Source organism: Pagrus pagrus, assembly GCF_965226575.1.
Source record: "Pagrus pagrus genome assembly, chromosome: 7".
In the NCBI taxonomy this organism is placed as follows: Eukaryota; Metazoa; Chordata; class Actinopteri; order Spariformes; family Sparidae; genus Pagrus; species Pagrus pagrus.
In genome coordinates, this window is record NC_140191.1 from 24570309 (window position 1) to 24591486 (window position 21178).

General features: G+C 43.8%; 1 protein-coding gene across 4 annotated transcripts in view; it reads right to left on the reverse strand.

Moving 5' to 3' along the window:
- The window catches only part of znf516 (zinc finger protein 516), a 70203-nt gene that overhangs the window by 13231 nt on the left and 35794 nt on the right, over window positions 1-21178 (reverse strand). For all 4 annotated transcript variants that reach the window (XM_084358552.1, XM_084358551.1, XM_084358550.1 and 1 more), the window contains exons 2-3: window positions 7275-9608; window positions 1920-3275 (exon numbers count right to left, since the gene is read on the reverse strand). In XM_084358552.1, coding sequence (XP_084214678.1) covers window positions 1920-3275; window positions 7275-9039 — 3121 coding nt within the window. In that variant the 5' untranslated portion in view covers window positions 9040-9608. The remainder of the gene's footprint in view (window positions 1-1919; window positions 3276-7274; window positions 9609-21178) is intronic.

Genomic DNA, 21178 nt, shown 5'->3' on the forward strand with positions numbered 1-21178 from the left:
ACTTCTACTGTGGGCCGCCAGCCCTTCTCACTGATGCACTAATGAAAGACAAGACAGAGCTGGACGGAGAGCACAAGCAGACACACATATTGCAGAGAGAAACGGGAGAAAGACTCAGTTGCTCAAAAAAGGTCACTTTATAGCATGTGACTCAAAGGGCTAAGGCAGATCGTGACGATATGCGCCTGGACGGGTGACAGCGATGTCATGCGTCTGCTCTGGGGCTGTTGTCTTTGACCCCTGGCTCCGTACAGCCCCACTTGACCTTAGAGACACAACTGAAAATGGGCAAATAATGCGGATGTTCGGTAATGACCATTTCCAAAGCAGCTGGTGGGGTAATTATTCTGTCTCATCTCTCTCTTTGCCTCTTATGTTCCCTCTCTCTCTGTTTTGCCTCGCTCCGTTCGCATCTGTGCGAGCCTCTCGTCAGGCAGAGCTGTGACCTAAACAGTTTGTGACAGCTTTCTGGGAGAGTGGAGCCGGAGACCAGGCATGCCTCGCAGACCTGAGAGTAGCAAAGGTTCTCTCACGTCTTTCATGGTATAAAAAAAAAAGAAAAAAACACGAGTACACATACACATGCACACACTCTCCTTTTGCATTTAAAAACATGAGCACATATGGACACACATGCACAGACACACACGCTGCCCCAGATACAGCCTTTTATCATATCACACAAACATGCAAGCCCACGTGTGTGTGTGTGTGTGTGTGCGTGTGCCCATTTAATGGATCTCCTCTTCATTATTCACAACCTTGTCAGAGTCATTCAGAATATGTGTCTGTCAATCATTTTCTGCCAGATGGCAAGTTAGTTTCAGAGAGAGAGAGAGAGAGAGAGAGAGAGAGAGTCGGTGTGTGTTAGAGAGGGTAAATATGTCCACCTGACTGAATGTGGTTCATAAAAACCTGATTACATCAAATTTGAGACGCTGAATGGGATAATTTGCTAATCCTTTTAAAAACTGTACAAAGACAATATATTTAATGTTTTACCTCATCTACTTAGATTTTTGTAAATATTTGCTTATTCTGGATTGAATGCCAGCAACTAGTTTTAAACAACTTCAGATAGGGGCAACAAAAGACTGGGAAAGATGTTGAATGGTCCAAAAAACACCTGTTTGGACTCGACAGGCAAACAAGTTCATTGGTAGGTGATAGAATCATGATTGTGTATGAAAGGGGCATCCTTCCAAGGCTCAGGAACACTTTCTGTAAACTGTTCATTTGCAACTGTTTAGTTAAGGGGTTAAAGTCCACACGTTTTACACATTAGTGCAGTGTGTTTACAGGTCTTGGGGAGCACTACTGCTATGTGAAAAAAGTAGTATAAAGTCTTTTGTGGCTCTAGAGGAAGCTGCATGTACTCTGTTAAATTGCCTTCAGTGAAGTCACTCAGTGGCTAAGTTGCATTGTGGGTAATGTTGACACCAGGTTTTCAAAAACACATGATCAAAATCAATACAACAGAACCAGAGAAATCCCTTTTTGTATTCCACACATTCTTCTTCTCTCAACCTGGTGCCTACATTTCCCACAATGCAACATAGCAATTGAGCGACATCACTGGATGCAATTTATCAGATTATTATTAGATGTAAAACTGGTGGAGTTACCCTTTAAGTGTGGATTTATGTGACTGTGGGTGTCTTCCCTGGTTTAATTCACTCATAACAGCTCAGAACACACAGTGCTCAGTCACTGGAAAACATTCCTCCTCAACTCCTGACATTTGGCATTTGCTCCAAAGCAAAGACCCTCTGGGCATTTTGTATGTGAGCTGATGAGGGACTTCAGAGGACATTTTCCAAGAAATGGCATTAAAAGATTTAAACCAACAAAAAAAAAAACCCCAAAAAAGACAAGTGCTTGTCAATCAGTCAAAAAATGGATCAAGGATTGCTCCCTACCTGTGGGATCCAGCATTGCATTGGCAGCACCCCAGCGATGATAGAGGTTAGCCAGTTCATGGGGGCTGTAGTTTTTGAGGAAGCTGAGGATGTCTGACGGCATCTCCGGCGTCTCTGCGATTGGCTCCTGCTTCGCATCTCCACGGGCCTCTGAAGGCAAAGAAGAAGAGGAGGGAGAGGAATTCAGCAGAGTGCCTCCATGTGCCTGGGAGGCTCCGTAGTTGAGTCCTGCTGTGGAGCTGTGGGTGATGGCGCTGGGCCTTGTAGCGTTAGCCCGGCTCTGGCTGTGGGAGTTGGGGAGCGGCTGATGAGGGGAACCCCGAGCTCGGCTGTACTCTGCGAGGCCGTGTTTGCTGGACAGCATGAAGCCCAGGCCCTCTTGAGGCATCAAGTAGCGGTCAGCCATCCGGGATGCTGTAGCAGAGCTGGGGCTTGGGGCTGAGGAACGTGAGAGGGCACTGCTCTTCTCCAAGGAGCTGGAGGAAGACAATGAGCCTCCCCGGGGGTAAATATCCGCTTTGGGTCGGAAGCGGGGCTGCTGACTCTGGTCCTCCACGTGCCTGACGCTGCTGCTGCTGCTGCTGCTGCTTCCGCTGCTGCTGGTGCTGCTGCTGCTGGGCCGGACAGGGACTCTCCCAGCTTGGTTGCCTGAGGTTGATGAAGAGCCCCTGGAGAAAGACGAGGAGGGAGTAGAGGAGGATGATGATGGCACGGCTGCATGGCTAGCTAGCTTGCTCTTCTTAATAACCTCGCTGGAGTTGGTCGGGGGCCGGGTACGTTGGGCACGCATCAGTGGAGGCAGCGGTGGACACTCCTTTCCCTCCAGAACCGGCGGGGGACCAGTGCGTCTCCTGGAGGATAATAAGTTGTCCCTGGAGCTCTTGGAGCTGTTCTTCAGGGCCCATTTAGGAGCAATATTGGAGCTATTGCTGTTGATGCGGTGAGCAACAGTCTGGTGCATCCAGAGCACCTCTGGGTAGCGGGTGGAGTGAGAGCAAAAGGAGCACTTGTGGCTGGGGAGGCTCTTCCTGTCCTGGCTGAAGGACGCTACACCCCTGCAGCCCTCAGATCTAACACACAGATCGACAGGGGTCATGCTTGGATCGAGTGGGGAGGAGCGAGCTGAACCGTAAGCAGGAGGGGAAGCAGAGCTGTTCAACCCCTGGAGAAGGGCTTTCTTCAACTTGGGATAACCACTGGGGGTGCCTCTGTCTGCGCTGGAGCTGGAGCTGGGGCTGGGAATGGGGCTGGGTCTATCTTCAGGGGCAGCCGGGTGTTGGACACGTACATGAGTCAAATAGGTCTTCAACTCTGTGGTGACAAAGTCGCAAAGGCTGCAGATGTAGGGTTTGTCATCTGTGGGGAAAAGAAAGGACAACACAAAGGTCAATCACTGCCTAGAAATCATCTAGATTACACTCTTCTCTACTACCAGCTGTGAGTCTGAGCTCATTACACCTGCTCCAGACTCATATTGTTCCATCCAGATGTAGTTTTGGTGAATGGCCACCAGGCTGCAGTGTTGGGCAGTGTTTCCCACATCTCCTCTTTACATTTCACAAGCAAACGTATCCTTTAATAAAACTATTACTTCTAATATTAAAACAAATTTAAACAATACATAATGACATCATATCAGATCAGACATCATATTGATATTTGTCCAAGGATACACTGTGACCCTGTAATAGATCTCTGCAGGTTATGATGTTCAGATGTTAAAATGATGTCAAAAGAGGTTTTGATTCATCTCTGTGGTAATTGTTGGGATGTGTTCGGGTCCATATGATGTGAAGAAAAATTATGTTGTTTCACAAATTACCACAGAGCTGAATAAAGAGCTTTATAGAATACATGTGTAATTAACATATACTTGTAAATTACAGTATATTTAAGTTTACTGTAAGTAGAGTTGAGTACATTTAAACAAGAAGAATAATTTTGATACCTAGGTACGTTTATTATCAGATACTTTAAGACTGAACATGGTTTGTTTTTGTAAGGCTTTTGTGCTGTGATTGCACTGTGTTTACTGTACTGAGTCAATATTACTGATTCCTTAAGTGCAGCTCTATGGATTCCCCACAAGGTGGCGTTTGTGACCTGTCTTCCTCTTGAAGTGCATTTTACTATTGTCACTGCAAAACATTATATCTTCAGTGTTCAATGTCAGGATTGTACAAAATGAGAATACGAATAAAAATTTGAATTACAGTTGTAAAAGTAGCTAGTTGTATTCACAGTGGATGTAGAAGGTTATTAAGAGTAAAAAAATAAAAAAGGGAAAATCCCAATATTGGAATTCATAAACTATGACATTAGACGCACATGCAGAACATACACACACTAAAGTCCAGCACATTACATTCTGTAAGAAGCACATAATGGTACTCTCCACTACCCCTCCTCTTTTTCACAATAACACCAGTAACCTGCCATCTGTTTTTCATTTGGCTTCCTGTTGGCAACACTGGCCAACACACACAGCTCAGACTCTGCCAGGGTGAAGCCTCGGGGCTGGGCAGCTCAGTAGAGAAGGTGGAAAGAATGATGTATCTTCTTTATTGGTCTTTCATTAATCAATTATTGACCAGTTAGGGTCAAATGAAATGAACGCAAGTAATTAAATATCGCAATTGTCAGTAGCTTTTCATGCAAAATATTCTTATTCCCCTAAAATCTATGGCGATTAAGACAAATGATGCCATTGTACTGACAGACTGTCACTGCAGCAAACCTTGTTCTGTAAAGGAAGGAGGAGTAAACAAGATACAGAATGTATCCTTGAAACTAACACAGCCACTCTCTAAACTATCCATGAAGCCAGGCCACTGAAACCTACAAAAGCAACCTCAATTTCACACTTGCATTGAGCTGTTGAAAAGAATGCACAGACGTCAGCTCTCACCAGGAGCGAAACTGAACTGAAAAATGCAGAGTGCGAAGCTTTAATACCAGCTGTGTGAATGTTTTTATTCGTACCTACGCTTGCACAATAATGACCACAAAGGAAAATGCTATCAATCCCTAACTACCTTTACTATATATATACATTATACACCTGTCATGTTAGTATGTGCATGTAGACCGTCACCTCTCATTTGCATTCCCAAAAAGTAGCTAAATGGCTGTAAAGGACGTCGGTGTTTGCGACTAGGCTGTCCTCTGAGTGTCTCTTTCCCTATTGCCTGCATCCCTCTCCATCAGGAGGTGACTCTATAAATAACCAATCCCTCAGACATCAGGCAGCCTGGCTGGCTCAATGGTAAGAAGAGTGGATGAGAGACAGTGGGAGTGTCACAGGAGGCAACCTTAGAGATTAGGAAAGAGTCAGAGGGGACCGAGTGGAAAGGTATAGAGCAAAATGATGGGTGGATGGATGAACTTAAGCCAACCTAAATGCTCAATCCGTAAAATGTTTTTTTTTGAAGTTGGCTTTGTCCAAAATTTGAATAACGTCCATCAAATATCAGAAAAACAAACGCCACATTGATCGTATCTCTTTCAGGTTTTATATTGGATGCATTACATACATTTGCATATAATGCATGCATTCAGCTAAGACGATCTTGTATCCCACATGCAATTCCTGAAACCAGACACCAGGATGCAAATGTTTTGGGAGAGAGTGAATGCTATACAGTGCATTTATTGCTCTGAAGGAAGCCAACCACACCTTTAACTGCTGGAGCACAGCCCTGTTAGGATGTTTCATAACCAATAATTACCTGTTATACAACAACAAACATGAGTGAGGAGTGAGAGGAAACATGCAGACAGATTTTCATGAGAAAGACATGAAAAGGAGAGCAAAGAACATATTCACACGCAGATAAGGGGGGTGAGGGGAGTTTCCTGAGACAGGAAGACCTGAAATAGCACACAGCTCGATCGGCCTGAAGAAATGTTGCAGCTATTTTTGAATGTCTGTACTAACGGGGAGGGATGGATGCAATCACTACGATTCTTAGCTATCCACGATCCTAACCTGTACAAATAGTGTTTTCAGGGAGTTTGAACAGTTAAAAGACAAAGGCCAGAGAGCGCTGGAGCAGGAATCCTTCCTTTACCATATTTCACTTGTGATTATGGGTGTTTTGCCCTTGCATGGGGAGTTTTCCTTTTTTTGCTCTGCAGTGTTTATTGGTTGTGGAGGTGAAAAAATGATAGGCATTCCAAAAATGCCCTCTCCTCTGCTGACATGCCAGTGAAAGGAACAACGTTTCACTTAACGTTAGCTTTATTGCTCTGTGATGCAAATGAATTGCACTCTTGTAAACAGAATTTTCAATGGCAGTTAAAGTTTATTGACTATAGTTGATAGTATGTTTGTACAACACTCCATAAAAGAGCTGGAGTCTGATGTAATTTTGACATTTTTCCACATGGGGGCTCCAGCTCCCGCTCCAAAGAGCCTGATGAGCCGAGGAGCTACACCTACACAAAGCACATTTCATCAACAGATGTTTACTACAGAGTGACAGAGTCAGAGGCCTTGAGTGGGTGGCTTGAAAAGGGCTGCAGTCATTTCTGCCACTAAAAATCCTTCAGAGTGTGTCTCTACTGGCGAACTTATGTGAATACTGTTCACTTACTTTTATAGCGGTTACATTTTCCTATTTGCTGGAAAGTTGAGCTAGTATCTTAAAATAGACAAATAGGATACTGAAGTGGCAAAGGTGGTCACAAGAACATACCGAAGCAGTAACAAAGAAACAATTCATTTATTAGTTGTCAACTGTATTTCATTCGCTAACTATTTTGATAAGTAAAATGGCCAAATTGGTTCCTTTAGACTTCTATGGCAGTCTATGTTTGTGGACAAAACAGAATTTGAGGACACCATTGTGGTTTTTGTTATCAACATTTTTCACCATTTTCTGAAATTTTATTGACCAAAATCTAAATTGATTAATCGAGAAAAAACAGCATGCAGATTAATGGATATTTGAAAATAATCATTAGCTGCAGTCTTAATCTTTAGCACGATGACAAGCAATTTTTTGTGGTCTAAAGTTTCAATTTCTAAGACCTGTCAAATACTGACACTTTGGGTTAGGCCGGCCCGACCTACCAACCCAAAGCGTCAGTATTTGACGAGTTGGGCATTAGACCCAACAACAATTGGACCTTTGACCGTAATCACTAGAACAATTTTAACTTAATTTTTGCTGAATATGCAACAGTAGATTTCGGGATCACTAAGATTGACTACCAATCAACCTGAACTGGTAAGTTCTTTAGTGCCCATTGATTGTTCGTTTAAGTATAGATGATCATTTAAAATCAAAGTACAAGAAAAAAACAAACAAACAAGATAAAACATTTTGAAAAAGACCAAAGTTTCTGACTAACCTGATATCTCTCCAGAGTTTGCGGTACCCATCTCTGAGGCCTGGTCTCCAAGGGTTGAGGCTGGTGGAGAGTCTCCATACCCTGGGGTGCTGGGCCGGCTAGGGGAGCCTGACTCTGGATCACTGGTGGAGCCCCATCGTTCCTCTCTTGGATTTCTCTCCTTGTCTCCCACAGATGCCCTACCTCCATCCTTTCTGTGGACCCGCTGGTGGACGATCATCTGGTGACGACTGCGGAACACCTTCCCGCACTCGAAGCACTCGTTGGACTTGGAGGAAGCTTGCGACTGCGACGATCGCCGTCTTTCCTGGCGAGATGAAGGCCGATATTCTGAGTCGCTGAGGCTCTCTGGTGTCCGGTCCCCTGAAGAAGCCTGGCTTCCCAAACCCGAACTGCTGCGTCGCCCTGAGCTGCGTTTCTCTTGACCTTGCAGAACATAACGGCTGCTCTCCTTCTCAAAAACCACAGCTGCCTCAGCTAGGGCCTCCTCCCCCATACTTCCTCCCCCATAGGAGGCCTTGTAACTTGGCTCCACTGGCTCCACAACCCTTCCTTTAGTAGCTAATTGCCAGGCCTGGTAGCTGCAAACTGGATCTAGCTCTGGGATTCTTTGACCTTGCATCTTCTTCTCGATCTCCTCCTCTTCGTCCAGTGTCTTTTCTCCAACAGGTTGGAGGTTTAAGTAGTCAAGGTAACGTCTCTTAGCAGCAGGTGAGTCTTCATCATCACAGAGTCTAGATTGGCTCTGGGATTTCCTGCCAAAGCTGACACTGTGGACTTTTTCATGGGCCCTCAGACTCTCTCTGCTGTGGAACAGGTTCCCACATTTGGAACACATTTGATAGGTGGATGTAGGAGAGCAAGCGACAGTCTCAGGATCCTGGGCTACATCATTGATGGTGGCTGGAGGCTCAGCTGATTCTGCTTTTGATCTTGACCTGGATTTGGTGTTGTGTGTTTTCATGTGCGATTTGAGAAACCAAGCTTCACGGAACCGTCGTCCACAGATACGACAGCAGTGGTCTAAGATCCCTGCATGTTTCTTCATGTGTGACTTCAGAAACCAGGCCTGGGTAAAGACCTGGCCACAAGTCTCACATGGGAAGGTCCCATCATTCTGGGGTTGGGGGGCTTCAGCTTCGGTGACAGCCTCTTCCTTGACAGCGGTGTCATCCTCTGTGTCTGCTGTTATGTGGACCTTTTCAATGTGGCTGAGGAGCTGGTCCTCTCGCAGAGCCTCGTAACCACACAGACGGCAACAGTAAGGCCTCTGGTCAGTAAACGACTTCTCTCTCTTCATGCTCCTCCCAGGCACTTTCCTCCGACTCTCCTCACCACTATCCCCATTGATCACCCGGTTACAGGCTGAGCTGCTCTTGGTTGGACTCGTACCTCCATCGAGACCCTCCGAAACACTCATCTCCTCCTCCTCTGCCCCACCCTCTTCATCATCATTGGAGTGATGGCTAGAGAGCGTGCCAAGTTTGTGGCTGCGAATGTGAACTTTGAGATTGCCCTTCTGAGAAGCCCTGTGGTCACAATAGGGGCATTTGTATGGACGTGCACCTGTGTGGCGTCTCATATGCTGCGAGAAAGAGCTGAGGAATGGGAAGCTGCGTCCACAGATGTTGCAGTCAAATGCCCCGGGGATTTTATCATCCTCACCCTCAACCTCATTTCCAGGGTTGACCTCGTCTCCAATTAGCTTTTCCTTCTGACCTCCCGCCTCGGTTTCCATCATTTCCACACCGTCTCTAGGATTCATTGTACGAACTGAACTACCCGGTCTATCTGGCCTTTCGCAAGCTCAATAAAACTTGAAACTAGTGCTATCTGCAGCTGCACATCTAGGGGAGTCTAGTGTGCCTTTGTTGGTCAGTTAAAATGCTATCTGTCTTCAATCATCCAGAGATCAAGCTGCTTACACAGCAGCTCATTTAGCACTCTCCAGTTACTGGGTGCAACACCATCTATCCATCTTCATCTAGCACTGTCAATGAATCAGTGGCTCAAACTATCTGCCTGCCGCTGGCACTGTAGAAAGCAATGTATGTTGCTTTATCATTTATTTAGACACATGTAGTAAAATGTATGCTCATTCAGGCTGAGATTTAAGAGTCTCTTGATGATGTGGAGGTTTACACTCAATTCCAGGTCACCATAGTGTCAGTGGACAGAAGTTTTGAGAGGTCTTTTCATTAGGGTAGCTAATCCACCACACTTCCTTTCTTCATTTTACTGGCGTCTCTCCATTCTCTTCCGCTTTTAAGCACATTAGCAGCTTCCAGGTCATATAGCACTGGCGTCGGCCTCCGTGCACTGTATACCATTCACCTGAGAATTGAGGGAGAGGAAGTGGGGATGAGGGTGAGAAAAGAGAAAAGAGAAAAGGAACATGTAAGTATTTCAAAGGCACTCTCAGTTTTCAAAAACACTCAGTTACCGTTAGCATACACAGCTAAGCTAGCTACAGAAGGTACTGTAATAAGTGTAGGCCTATGTCATAAGGTAGCTCTGGACAATGTTTGTGCAGTAGCTGACACACAAGCAAACAGAGCCATGATTTGTCAATGAATCAATTAGTTGATGGAAAGAAAATCAATTGGAAGCTATTCTGATAATCAATTAACCATTGCAGTCATTTTTCATGTTGAACTGGTGGTTGGATAAAAGAAGCAATTTGAAGGCATCACTTTGGGCTCTGGGAAAATGTGATGAGCATTTTTCACATTTTATAGACTAACCGATGAAATGATGATTCATGAAACTAATCTGCAGACAGTTGCAGTCCTTTAAGCAATTTATGATTAAAAGTGTTAAGCGGATACGTGAAAAAGAGACTCAAGTCTGACACCAGTACATATAGTTATATTTACCCACCCACAAATCCCTCGTGACTTATCTGAGTTTGAACTGACCTACATCACTATAAATTAAGTGCAGGTGGGTTATTATCATGTATGCGGTCCATTATGTGTCTGTGGCACCGCTATGTATGTGCATGCGTGTGTGTTGTGGTTGTGCATGAGTCGTGCAGGGCTCGGGGGCTCTGACGCCACACTGGCTGAGTCGACACTTTACACAATCAGGGTGGGTGGTGGGAGGGGGTGGGGATGGGGGGGCTGGCTGGTGCCTGTGTTCACATCAGCAAGATCAGCAGTGCCACCATATTCCCTCCCCGTACGGGCCTCACGCACCCGCCTCAACTGACACTATCACATGACAGGGATCTTAAGTACACAACAGGAAGTGGCTCTTCAGACAGTTTGCTTTGCTCTATTTCTCGAACTGGAGTTGAATGGGGTCAGGGATAGAGTCAAACAGAAAGAGAAAGAGAGAGGGTGATAGCAAAAGAAAGATAAAGACTTTCAAACAATGTTGGCCAATTTCATACTGCTTGGTTTCATAAATTTTGTGCTTGGTTGCTGTTGTTTGGAAACCTTAAAATCCTGCTGTAACGTGTGTGCACACATTCAATTCAAAACATTTCTTTTATGACCTATTATTATATCTTGATGAAAAGTCCAAATCTTTCAAGAATCAATCAATCAAGGCTAGTCACATATTTATTCTTTCCTCCCCCGTTGAGCTCATTGATAACATCATGAAACGAGACCCCTGTCTGCTGTAACTTTGTTGATCAAACTGACACAGTTTTTACTGGGGTATTAATTTCAGCAGATGCTGGAGCCTGCAAGTGTGGACTGTATGAAATGTGACTGACAGCATTATTACAGGCTATTATATAAAGTGCCAGAGCCCATAAGCTGAGTTACTGCCAGCCTCTAATTATAAGTGGATAATTGATCATAATCACAAGAGGATAAGGTGGTGGAGGAGGGAAGTTAGCACAAGAACAATCATATGTCTTAAACTCTCGCACTGAAAATGACTACCCTGCGCCAGAGCCACCTATCTATCTGCGATGATTTATGCTATTGAAATCAGAGCGGCCTCAATGGTTCCCCGAGCTTCTTTCTGGAGTGCTTACTAAGCTAAGGCTTCCAGCTAACAAGCACAGCACTGTTCCAGCCAGAAGTGCAGCTGTGGCTGACATTATTTTGACACCAAATGTACTTTGGGATCCAGTCTATAATATAATGTCTTTATCAGTGTTGATCTAAAAAATGGATCACTATTCCTGCTTGTGGTTGATGATACTTATCTTTCACATTTTTAGCCATACTAGCTACTGCATGGATTGCCTTAAGATTTTCTACATACATTCATATTCCCCAGTGGATGAATTATGATGACTCTGGTGATCCTCTGACTTTTCTTCGATTGTCACAAGCAAGTCAAAGTTAAGTATCAAATTTGTTAGAGACCCAAATAGGTCCCACAGGATGACGCCTAAGAGGGTTGGCGATGCCTGGTTTATCCTCTAGCGCCACTATGAGGTTTGCATTTTTCGGTTTTGCCATAAGATTTTCTACATACATTCTTGTTCCCAAGTGGATGTACACTAATGACTTTGGCGATCCCTTGACTCTTTTTTTTTTACTGTTACCAGCAAGTGGCTCTAAGTTTTCATTTATTCTGTGACATATCTTAACATCTACTTGATGGATTGGCACGGAATTTGGCAGGGACATTCATAGGTCCCACAGGATGAAGCCTAATGACTTTGGTGATGCTTGACTTATCCTCTGGTGCCTCTTCTGGGTTCACATTTGTGGTTTTAAGTGAAATATCTCAGACACGCTTGGATGGATTGCCTGTGTTCTCCTAAAAAAATGTTCTCAAGACAATCATCGGGTCAATCGTCCAATATTTTGGAGTACCAGCCATCGGCCAAACTTTGGTAACAAGCACAAGTGCTTAGTAGATTTGCTTCACTCACCAGCCACAAAAAACAGCGGTAATCTATTGAGTGGCTGGTTAAATTTGAACATACACTTGCCATTTGGCCAGTGTACTAAAAGTTAATCCTGCACCCTGCTTTCGATTTAAAAGAATAAAGATAAAGAAAAAAAACATAAACTTGACAAACCAATACAAAAAGGACCAACAAAGCTTGAGGGAATCACATCCAACACATGACATGATAGACAGTCAGGTGATGATGGACATGAACCAGCAAAATAAGGAACACAAAGCCGTCAAACCCCATCCATCCATCCTAGGTAGTTTTCCCCTCCATCTGTTCCATCTGCTCACTGTCTCCACATCCTAATGTTACTCATTAATACTTACCAGTTTCCTACAGTTCTGGCGCTAAAAACAGAGGATAATAATCTTATTTCCTATTAAATGGCCTTGCTGATTGGGGGTCAGGAGGGCTGGGGAGGGGTTGGGGCTATTCAACAGTAAGCCTGTCATCCACCAGACCGTCGCATGTGCAAATTGAAATGTAATGAGATTAGCCCCCAGAAGGGAAACAATGCAGGCTCCTTGCCATAGAAGCACAGAGGGGGGAAAAAAATGACAAATTGGCTTAAGGAGGGAGAAACTGTCCAGGAGAGACAGACGAGATTACTGATCATCGAAGTCATCAAAAAACCAGAGAAGAGGCATCAAAGCGCTGTTAAAGGCCAATGTGGTGATAAAAGGATGTGGTGTCGTCCTGAAGCTATTGCAGGAAACAGTCCACTTTGTAAGTCCTGACTGTCATTGACATCCTCCAGCTAATTAACCTCTCTTTCTAACACACACACACACAAGGATTAATCAGACTGGAGATAGTGTGTAGCTGAAACAGGAACTGAAATTGGTGTTTTTGTCTTAGTTTGATATGTTTGAATATTGTTTCCGATTGGAAACACTTAAAAATTGTCTATTTTTTCTCGCAAAGAAAGTCTCACCCTAACTGGGAACGTCATTAGTCTGACATTAGCCATGCCACTTTAGCTTCCCTACCATGAGTCACTGGGAGTGTGTGTAGGCCTACACTCAGCTGATAATGACTGCAGTGTCAAACAAAAACTAACTGTTCTCTTTTTTTTGCCTCCTTCCCTGCACACTCAACCTCTGCTGTTCTGCTTTCTGAACGCTGAACCATAGAGGTTAAGGTCCGGCAAGAGGAGGAAATCCACTCTTATTTTCCCATCCGTTCGTAACCTTCTCAGAGCAGCCTGGCTATTTCTGTTCCCGAGACTCCTGAGGTTCACATCTGGAGAGAATCTCGAAACAAACAGTGTCAAACTGTGCACACAGGCCAGCTGAGAACCTGCTTACAGCTGCAAGGCTTTCTGTTTTATGTTTGTTTTCACACATTAGTACTCACAAAACAAGTTTCACTTGTGATTTTTCCTTTTCCCCCTTTCTTTCAGTGTTTAATATAGGTTTGTGTGCATGTAAACGATCTTGAAAGTTAAAAAGGCAAAAGTCCACACCTACAAAAAGTCCTCTCCCACAGAAAACACTGCTCCTGAAACGCCTCATCAGTAGTCCCACCTTTAAACCCGTGACTTTGTGACATCACACTGTGTCACCATGTCACACATTCACATAATTAATACCTATCAGCTAGTTTGGCACATAAGAACTGATTCTCTGTTGTTAATGGTGCTGGCTCAGGTGTGCGTGAGCTGACCAATCAGAGCAGACTGGGTATTTGGGAGAGGGGGGCCTTAAAGAGACAGGAGCTAAAACGTGTTTCAGACAGAGGGAGAAAACTGATGTGTTTTTTGAGCATTAAAGCATGTAAACCTATTCTAGTAGTAACCCGAAATAAAATGATGACCCTGAAAATGAACATAATGTCTCCTTTAAAAATGTAATTTTAAGTTTAATATCAATACTCCCATGATACAATGACTAGGCCAGGTCAGTAGAAACGTTTGGTGTTCATCAGAGGGTTTTTCTTACTTTTTTAATGCAACAACTCAATACCTAAAAGAAAAGAGTCCAGTTCTTAACAAAGTCTGATTTCTTCTTTGCCAATCATTACTGCAATCAGCTCAGTTGCTCCCTCTAGAGGCCACAAATCCAGCTTGCAGAACACATTTGGTCCTATAAAATGTCAAATTTGGTTACAAAACAGATCTACTGCAGTCTGCTATTTAAAGGGCATTGCATTTAAACAAAGAGTCACATCAACACAAAGGTTAAGCAGGAGGTGCTGAGCCTCACTGCGTTCCTCCTCTGTGATAGAAAACACTGTCACCCAGCCAGGAAGCACCTTCATCATAGCAATCATCTCAGAGGCAGCCATGACACAAATCTCCTGCACCCAAGGGTGCAGAGATTGGCTTTCATAACACACTGACTCACTCACACTGTCACCTTATCACTGATAATGACTGTAGGTCGTCCTGGTGTGGGACATCCTTCAGCCGTGATGGGGCATGTTTCCCTCCCACACGGCAGCACAGAGACGAGCGTTTGAGTTTTACAAAAAATACACAGTGGGGGAAAAATAAAGAGTGGACCTCTTGTTTAAATGCATACACACACTCACACACACACGCAGGGGGAACTGAGGAATCAAGAAGCAAAACAGAGGGGGCTTTTAATGTTGTCCACACACATCTTTTCAAAGTCTATATGTGGACACTGTGGGCTTTTAACACTGTTTCATACAGGCAGCATTGAGAGCTTAACGACCCATACAGAGAACTGCTCACACACACACACACACACACACACACACACACTGCTTCACGGAGCATAACATACAGAGAGCACTTTACAAAAAAACTCGCTATCCTCTGTACAGTTGCTCATAAAGTGGAGACATTCAGTGCTCAGAGTGGGACAGAGGGGATGGTATGGAGTCTTACACACACACACGCGCGCACACACACGCACTCAAACACACGCACAGTGCAGAGGCAGTGTATTCTCAGACCAATCAATAATCCATTATGAACAAACTGCTCTTCACCTCACACCCTGCTCTAAACCGGCAGACAAAGAGGTCTGCTGCGAGCTCCATGATGAAGAGAGGGAGAGGGGGGTGAAGCACAGCTGGATGCACACCCACACACACCTACAGGCTGTTTGCTAAACACACACACACACACACACACACACACACACACACACACACACACACAAGCTGGAGTTTATGGACTTTTTTAAGGTGACAAACGTGTCAGCTGTGGGACAAAAAAAGAAAAAGGTTTATGTGAACTTTGTGGTTGCCGGAGAAGGTTCTGCTTCAACTGCTGTTACGTACTGTAGATTCAGTTACATCCCATAGACATGAAGTCAGTGTGCAGCTGAGAGTGGAGACACACATAAAAAAGTTCTTCTCTTCTTTTAAGTGCACAAGTAATATCAATACAATACTTATATTTATGTATACTAAATACACTAAAATACTGTATTTTCTAAGGACTTTCCTGTGTTCGCAACTCCTGCATTGTTATTACTGAATTGTTAAAATGTATGAGCTTGTTCCAGGTTTCATTTGTGTACATTACTTGCACATTACCATCTCTGGCCATGTATGCACTGGTGATTGGTGTGATGGGACAATCCTTTAGAGGCTTAATGCAGATGGACGTGCTGCAGCTCAGCATTTTATCTCAGTTTGGGTCCAGTTTTATAGTGAATGTTTCCTGATTTAAGTGTATTCTGACTCTAGATTGTGTCCAAAAGTGACTCACTGACAGCGCATCAAGTTGGACTCAAGTTTGGCTCTTTTTTTAACTCCAGTTTTGGCACTAGTTTGACTGATTTTAGCTCATTGGTTCTCATTTTTGTTTTTTAAGCTTACACATAGTAAACACATCACTGGATCTGATCACGTCTGTTTTCCCAAACAACACAATTGAGACATCCCAATCATGAAGATATTCATCATAGTTTGACTGAGGTTTGGTAGTTCGGCTCGAGTTGGATTGGTGAGACTCCTGTCGACTCCAATTGGACTCCAATTTAGGTCTGAGCTAGGACCAGTTTCGCCTCAATCTACAATCAATTTGGATGCACTTTGGGCTGAGTTGTGTTATAGTTTCGCTCTAGTTTCCCTCTAGTCGGGGTCTGTCTCTGGTCTGTCAGAGCGGGTCATGCTCATAAGCAGGAAGAGCAGTGGGGGGCTCGGTGGCATTGTTGGGGTCTCCAATTCCCATCCTATCCCTAGTTCCATCCCTGCCCCCCCATCTCTTAAACCCAGCCAGAACAATAGAGGGGGTCCACGCTGTCTGTCCCTTCTCAAACCCCCCCTTCTGATAAATAGGCTGAGAGGCGATCCTGCCTGCCTACTCTATTTGCGTGAGAAGAGCTTTTGGATAGAAAAGAGTCCACTGTGTGTGTGTGTGTGTGTGTGTGTGTGTGTGTGTGTGTGTGTGTAGGAAGTGGCGAAGTGGCAGGTGTTTGGGTCAATACTGTCATGTCACATTTCGGTGACCGGTCCATGCTAGTGGGATTACTGGACGGGTCGGGAGGAGAAGGGGATTGTTCTCAGCCCTACAGAGTACACTACACAGTAACAGCTATGGATTACACTATGGAGTAAATGATGGAAATATATATTCATATTCAGACTGATTGGTTTGTACCTGTTAAGGGACTTTTGTATATTTTCTTGAAATCTTTTTTTTTTTTTTCAAAAAACTGTCACCATTTCCAGAACTAACTGGTAAAAAATTAGGACTGCACACATTTTCCTTTTCTGCACTGTTTTCTCTTAGGAAGAATGCTGAGCTGATCAACATGGAGTGATACCTGCTGCTATAATTTAGCTCCCTTTAAAGCTAACGAGAGCTGCCTGCTCTCATGGGCCCCGACCATCTCCTCCAGCTTCCTCTGGGAATCAGTGTGCATATGTGTACGTGCGCACGCGTGTGTGTGTGTGCGTGCACGCTTCCCTCCCCCCTACTTCTCGAACTCGGCCTGTTTTTCTCACACCGCTCGTTAACCCCTGGGTGCTCCTGCCCATAGAGCCCACCCCTCCTTTCTCATCCCTCCTGCACCACAGCAGCATTCCTCACACACACACACAAACACACACTGAGATCTAGTGTCACTGTGCAGCGCAGACTAAACTATCATTACATGATCTAAAGCGCCTTGGAGTTCACAGACAATATATACATGCTTACTGCATAAGTTCCTCTTGAGCGGGATTTCTGGTTTGAATAATTCATCGACAAGTCCCTAAACCCAACTCTACCCTGATCTAGACCTCAACCTCACCGTGACATGTTAGTTTGGATCCGAACTAGCCCTTTAAAGGTGCAGTATGTAGATCTGAGGAAGAAACTGATTTACTTATTGTAAACATTAACTTTCTGAGTTTGAAGAAACTACATAGTGCACCTTTCAAACATCAAAGTCACACAATAACACAAATAATAACACAAAGCTAATCGATCAAGGCAGCTGTAGATGACATCTTCTGTGTTCTGCGGGGGTAAAATTACTGTTTTTTTCAATGGAGTCTTTTGGCTTTTAAGAGAGCAATTTAACAGCTGCTTCTGGCTACACAAAAAGGAAATTGCTCTTTAAAAAGTGTCTATCTCTGTAGGAATCCTTCTCATAATGCTGCCAGACAATCTGAGTAACAATCTGAGCTTGTCAGTGGCAAGAAAAACAAAACAAACACATCTCGATGGGCACAGTTGCCCCCAAGGATTACATTGCAGCCGGTTTCTGGGCTGAACTCCTGCACCAATTCCCAAATTTTTGTACCTATTACTCATTTATACACCAAAATAAGTAAAAATAGAACCCAGGTTTAAAAAATATTGGACTCAACCTTTAATCCTGAACCACTAAAGTGGATGTAAGGATGATCAAAACGTGCTTATGTAACAGGTTCTTGCTCATTTTCCTTACAAGGGTTGACATTTAAGTACACCCAAACATGCACAAAAAAGTCATTTAGAAAGTTACGACTGTGCTCAGTCAAAGATCAGACGCTTCATTATCTTCTGTCTAGATCCGTGGACATGGCTGTTGCCTTCTGCTTGTTCTTTTACTGTAGCTAAAGGCACAGAGGGGCTGGAGCAGAACCAGAACACGAGGAGAGGTAAAAACCAGCTCTACAGCAACCTGTTGGTGTCACAGTTGCGAAAGCAGAAGAGGCACTCGTGGTAATAGTGTTCGATTTAAATCTAAATTGAAACTCCTCCATCCCTTTCTCGCTCCGTGCCCAGTTGTCCACTCCTCTCCCACCTCTCCCTGCCTTCTCCCTCCTCTTCCTCGGCGCTCCTCCATCCATCTCTGCAGCCCCGCACAACCTCTGCAACTGAACCTAAATCAGTCTCTCTGAAGTGTAATTAGACCGCTGACCTCAAAGCTGGCCACCAGTCTTTCACACTGTCACACTTTCTGATATAACCCTTTTATTCTGCCGCTCGCTGTGGCAAGATGGTCCACGCACACACATCGCTCAGGCACGCAAACACCACGATGGAATGGATCCAGTGTTGCGGTATTACCTGCCAGCGTGTTCTTTAGCGCGACAAGAGCAATTATTCTCAATCTAATCACACTGTTTTGTGTAAATGGGCATCTTTGGACGCAAAACAACAGCCAAGACTTTCATTTTGTAATTTGGCTGACTCAGAAAATGAGCATTAATAAGCGAGAGCTGATAAAATCTACCGCAGACAGTTGTCATTTCACACAGCAACACTGATCCGAGAAGCCTGCGTCCAACGCTCACTCACTGCACCAGCTGGCTACCAGAAGGAAAGAAGACAATCTCAACCTTTGCATCGGTTTACAGAAAAAACTGAAGTGTCAGTGACCCCAAGAGAAGTGATACCAAAATCACCTACACCGCATTTTGCTATCTGATATTCAGCTTCACAACTGTACCACTGGCATAATCTCCCATGCAAGCTGCATGCAGTTCAACACAGCACTCAGGATGTGTCGGCATGGATCCGTTCTTATCGGCCAATCTTCTGTCATCCCGTTCCTTAATAGCTAAATTGAGCATCAGTGCATGCTTTTGGGGAATAAAAGTCTACCCCGAGGTGTTGCATGTGCATTAGCTTTGTTTTCTGTGCATGAATACATACAGTGTGTCTATTTAAATTTTCTTTGACTACTCATTTACTTGTTTCCTTGTTATTTGCCGTGTGCCTTGTTTTCAACCTTGCGGCAAATTCTGAAGAACACATCCTGAAAGAGTTGTCAAGGGGAGATATGAGAACATAACAGGGCAACAGATCTGCTTTTGACTCTTCCTTACCGCCTGCACACACACACACACACACACACACACACACACTTACACAAACACACACAAACGCACACAAACTGGCAGGCAGGATGGGAGGGTTTCCACAGAAATCTCCTGATGGCTCTACTACAGAGAGAATGTGTGGGCTCCAACAGGCAGTTGTTGTTGTTGCGAGGTGGTTCACACACGGCTCTGAAGTACAAACACACACGCCAACAAATAAAAAAAAAAGAAAAAGAAAGAAAAAACACATAGACGTTATAAAGAAGGACAACTCCAAACAAAGTAACCTGTGGGTAAAATCAAATTCCATCCCCTGGAAAAAGTGTTGTTGTGCACAGCAAGGTGTAGAGTATTGAACCCTCTCGGTGTGTTCGTACAGTGTGTGTGAATGTGTGATGCCACAGAAAAAGAAGATGGAGTGCATTATGGATTCACTCTAAATCCCTGAAGGATTATCATAGAAACATTATGGTGAAATTATTATGACGAGCGTAGAACATGATTTGCTGAACTTAGTAACAGACACGCAAGTGTTAACAATAATTTTGGTAGTATTTTCGTGATAATATTGCTGGGTAATAAGGCCAAAACAAAATTATAACGGATGAAACTTAACCAATAAGCCTAATTTTGACAGTTTTTCAAGACAAATTGCTTTGAATAATTAAGTTAATAAACATACAAAGATCACGTCTGAGCACCATAAGGATGATACAAAAAGTCTAACAAAAAGCTAAAAAGCGGCACGATTGTATATAAAATCGAGTGAAAAAAGAAATCAGACAATGAATTCAAACTGAAGGTGTTTCAACCCGTGTGTATTCCAGAGCTCTATGGATCTGCTAAGAATGTAAAGAGACTAAAAGGAGCGAGACCGGAGCGAAATTTCAAAGAACCGGAGTTTCTGGTGAGTTCTGAGTTCATTCAGGCTGAAGATGAACACAAACACACAAATAGGCACACTCATACACACACAGGCAGTGACTTGTCGAAGCAGATCAGGCACAGACGTGACCGATAACATTAACTTTGGCCCCATTCCATCAAGTGTACCAGTAAGCCATGTCAGTGAGTGAGCATGCACAATACCAGCTCCCTTGAACCAGCTCATCTAAATAGAATGCAGCCATCATTTTTGTTATAAATGCCACCTGTGCTTGCCGTGCTTTAACAGGTCAAAATGGTCTGCCATGAAAAGCGTCTATTGGCTGTTCAAACCTAAAGAGATCAAATTTGCGTGAATGACGTGAGGCAAAAAATTACGTTACTTTGTTGTACATTGTGTATAATGTTAGCCCTAAATTAAAACTACAGGAGATTAAAAAAATACATATTACAAGGCCATCATAAATAAACTTTTCTACATTTTAGGAATTATTCTAATCCACTTTTTTGCAAGACTTGTATGAGAAGACGTGCCTGTATGGTAATTATGAAGCTACTGCTGGAAGCGAATTCAGTAAGCTTTGCACAAAGACTGGAAATAGGGGGGTTCGGCTAGCCTTGCTCTGCAAAATTGGCCTAAAAGCAAAAAGATTAATTCTTTAAAAACTACGTTTCTACAACCTGGTTTAAAAAAAAGAATCATGAGACATAACATGTTAACTGTGGAGTTTGGTACGTGGATTTTGTTACCTCTGGATATTGCCAGGCTAGCTGTTTCCAGCCTTTATGCTAATCTAAGCTAACAGGCTGCTTATTTACTGTGCAGGTATGTGAGGGGTATTGCTCTTTTCATCGAACTCTCAGCAAGAAAGCTACGTTCAGTTCCCAAAATGTCAAACTATTCCATTAAAAGAGACAACAAAATAAAATA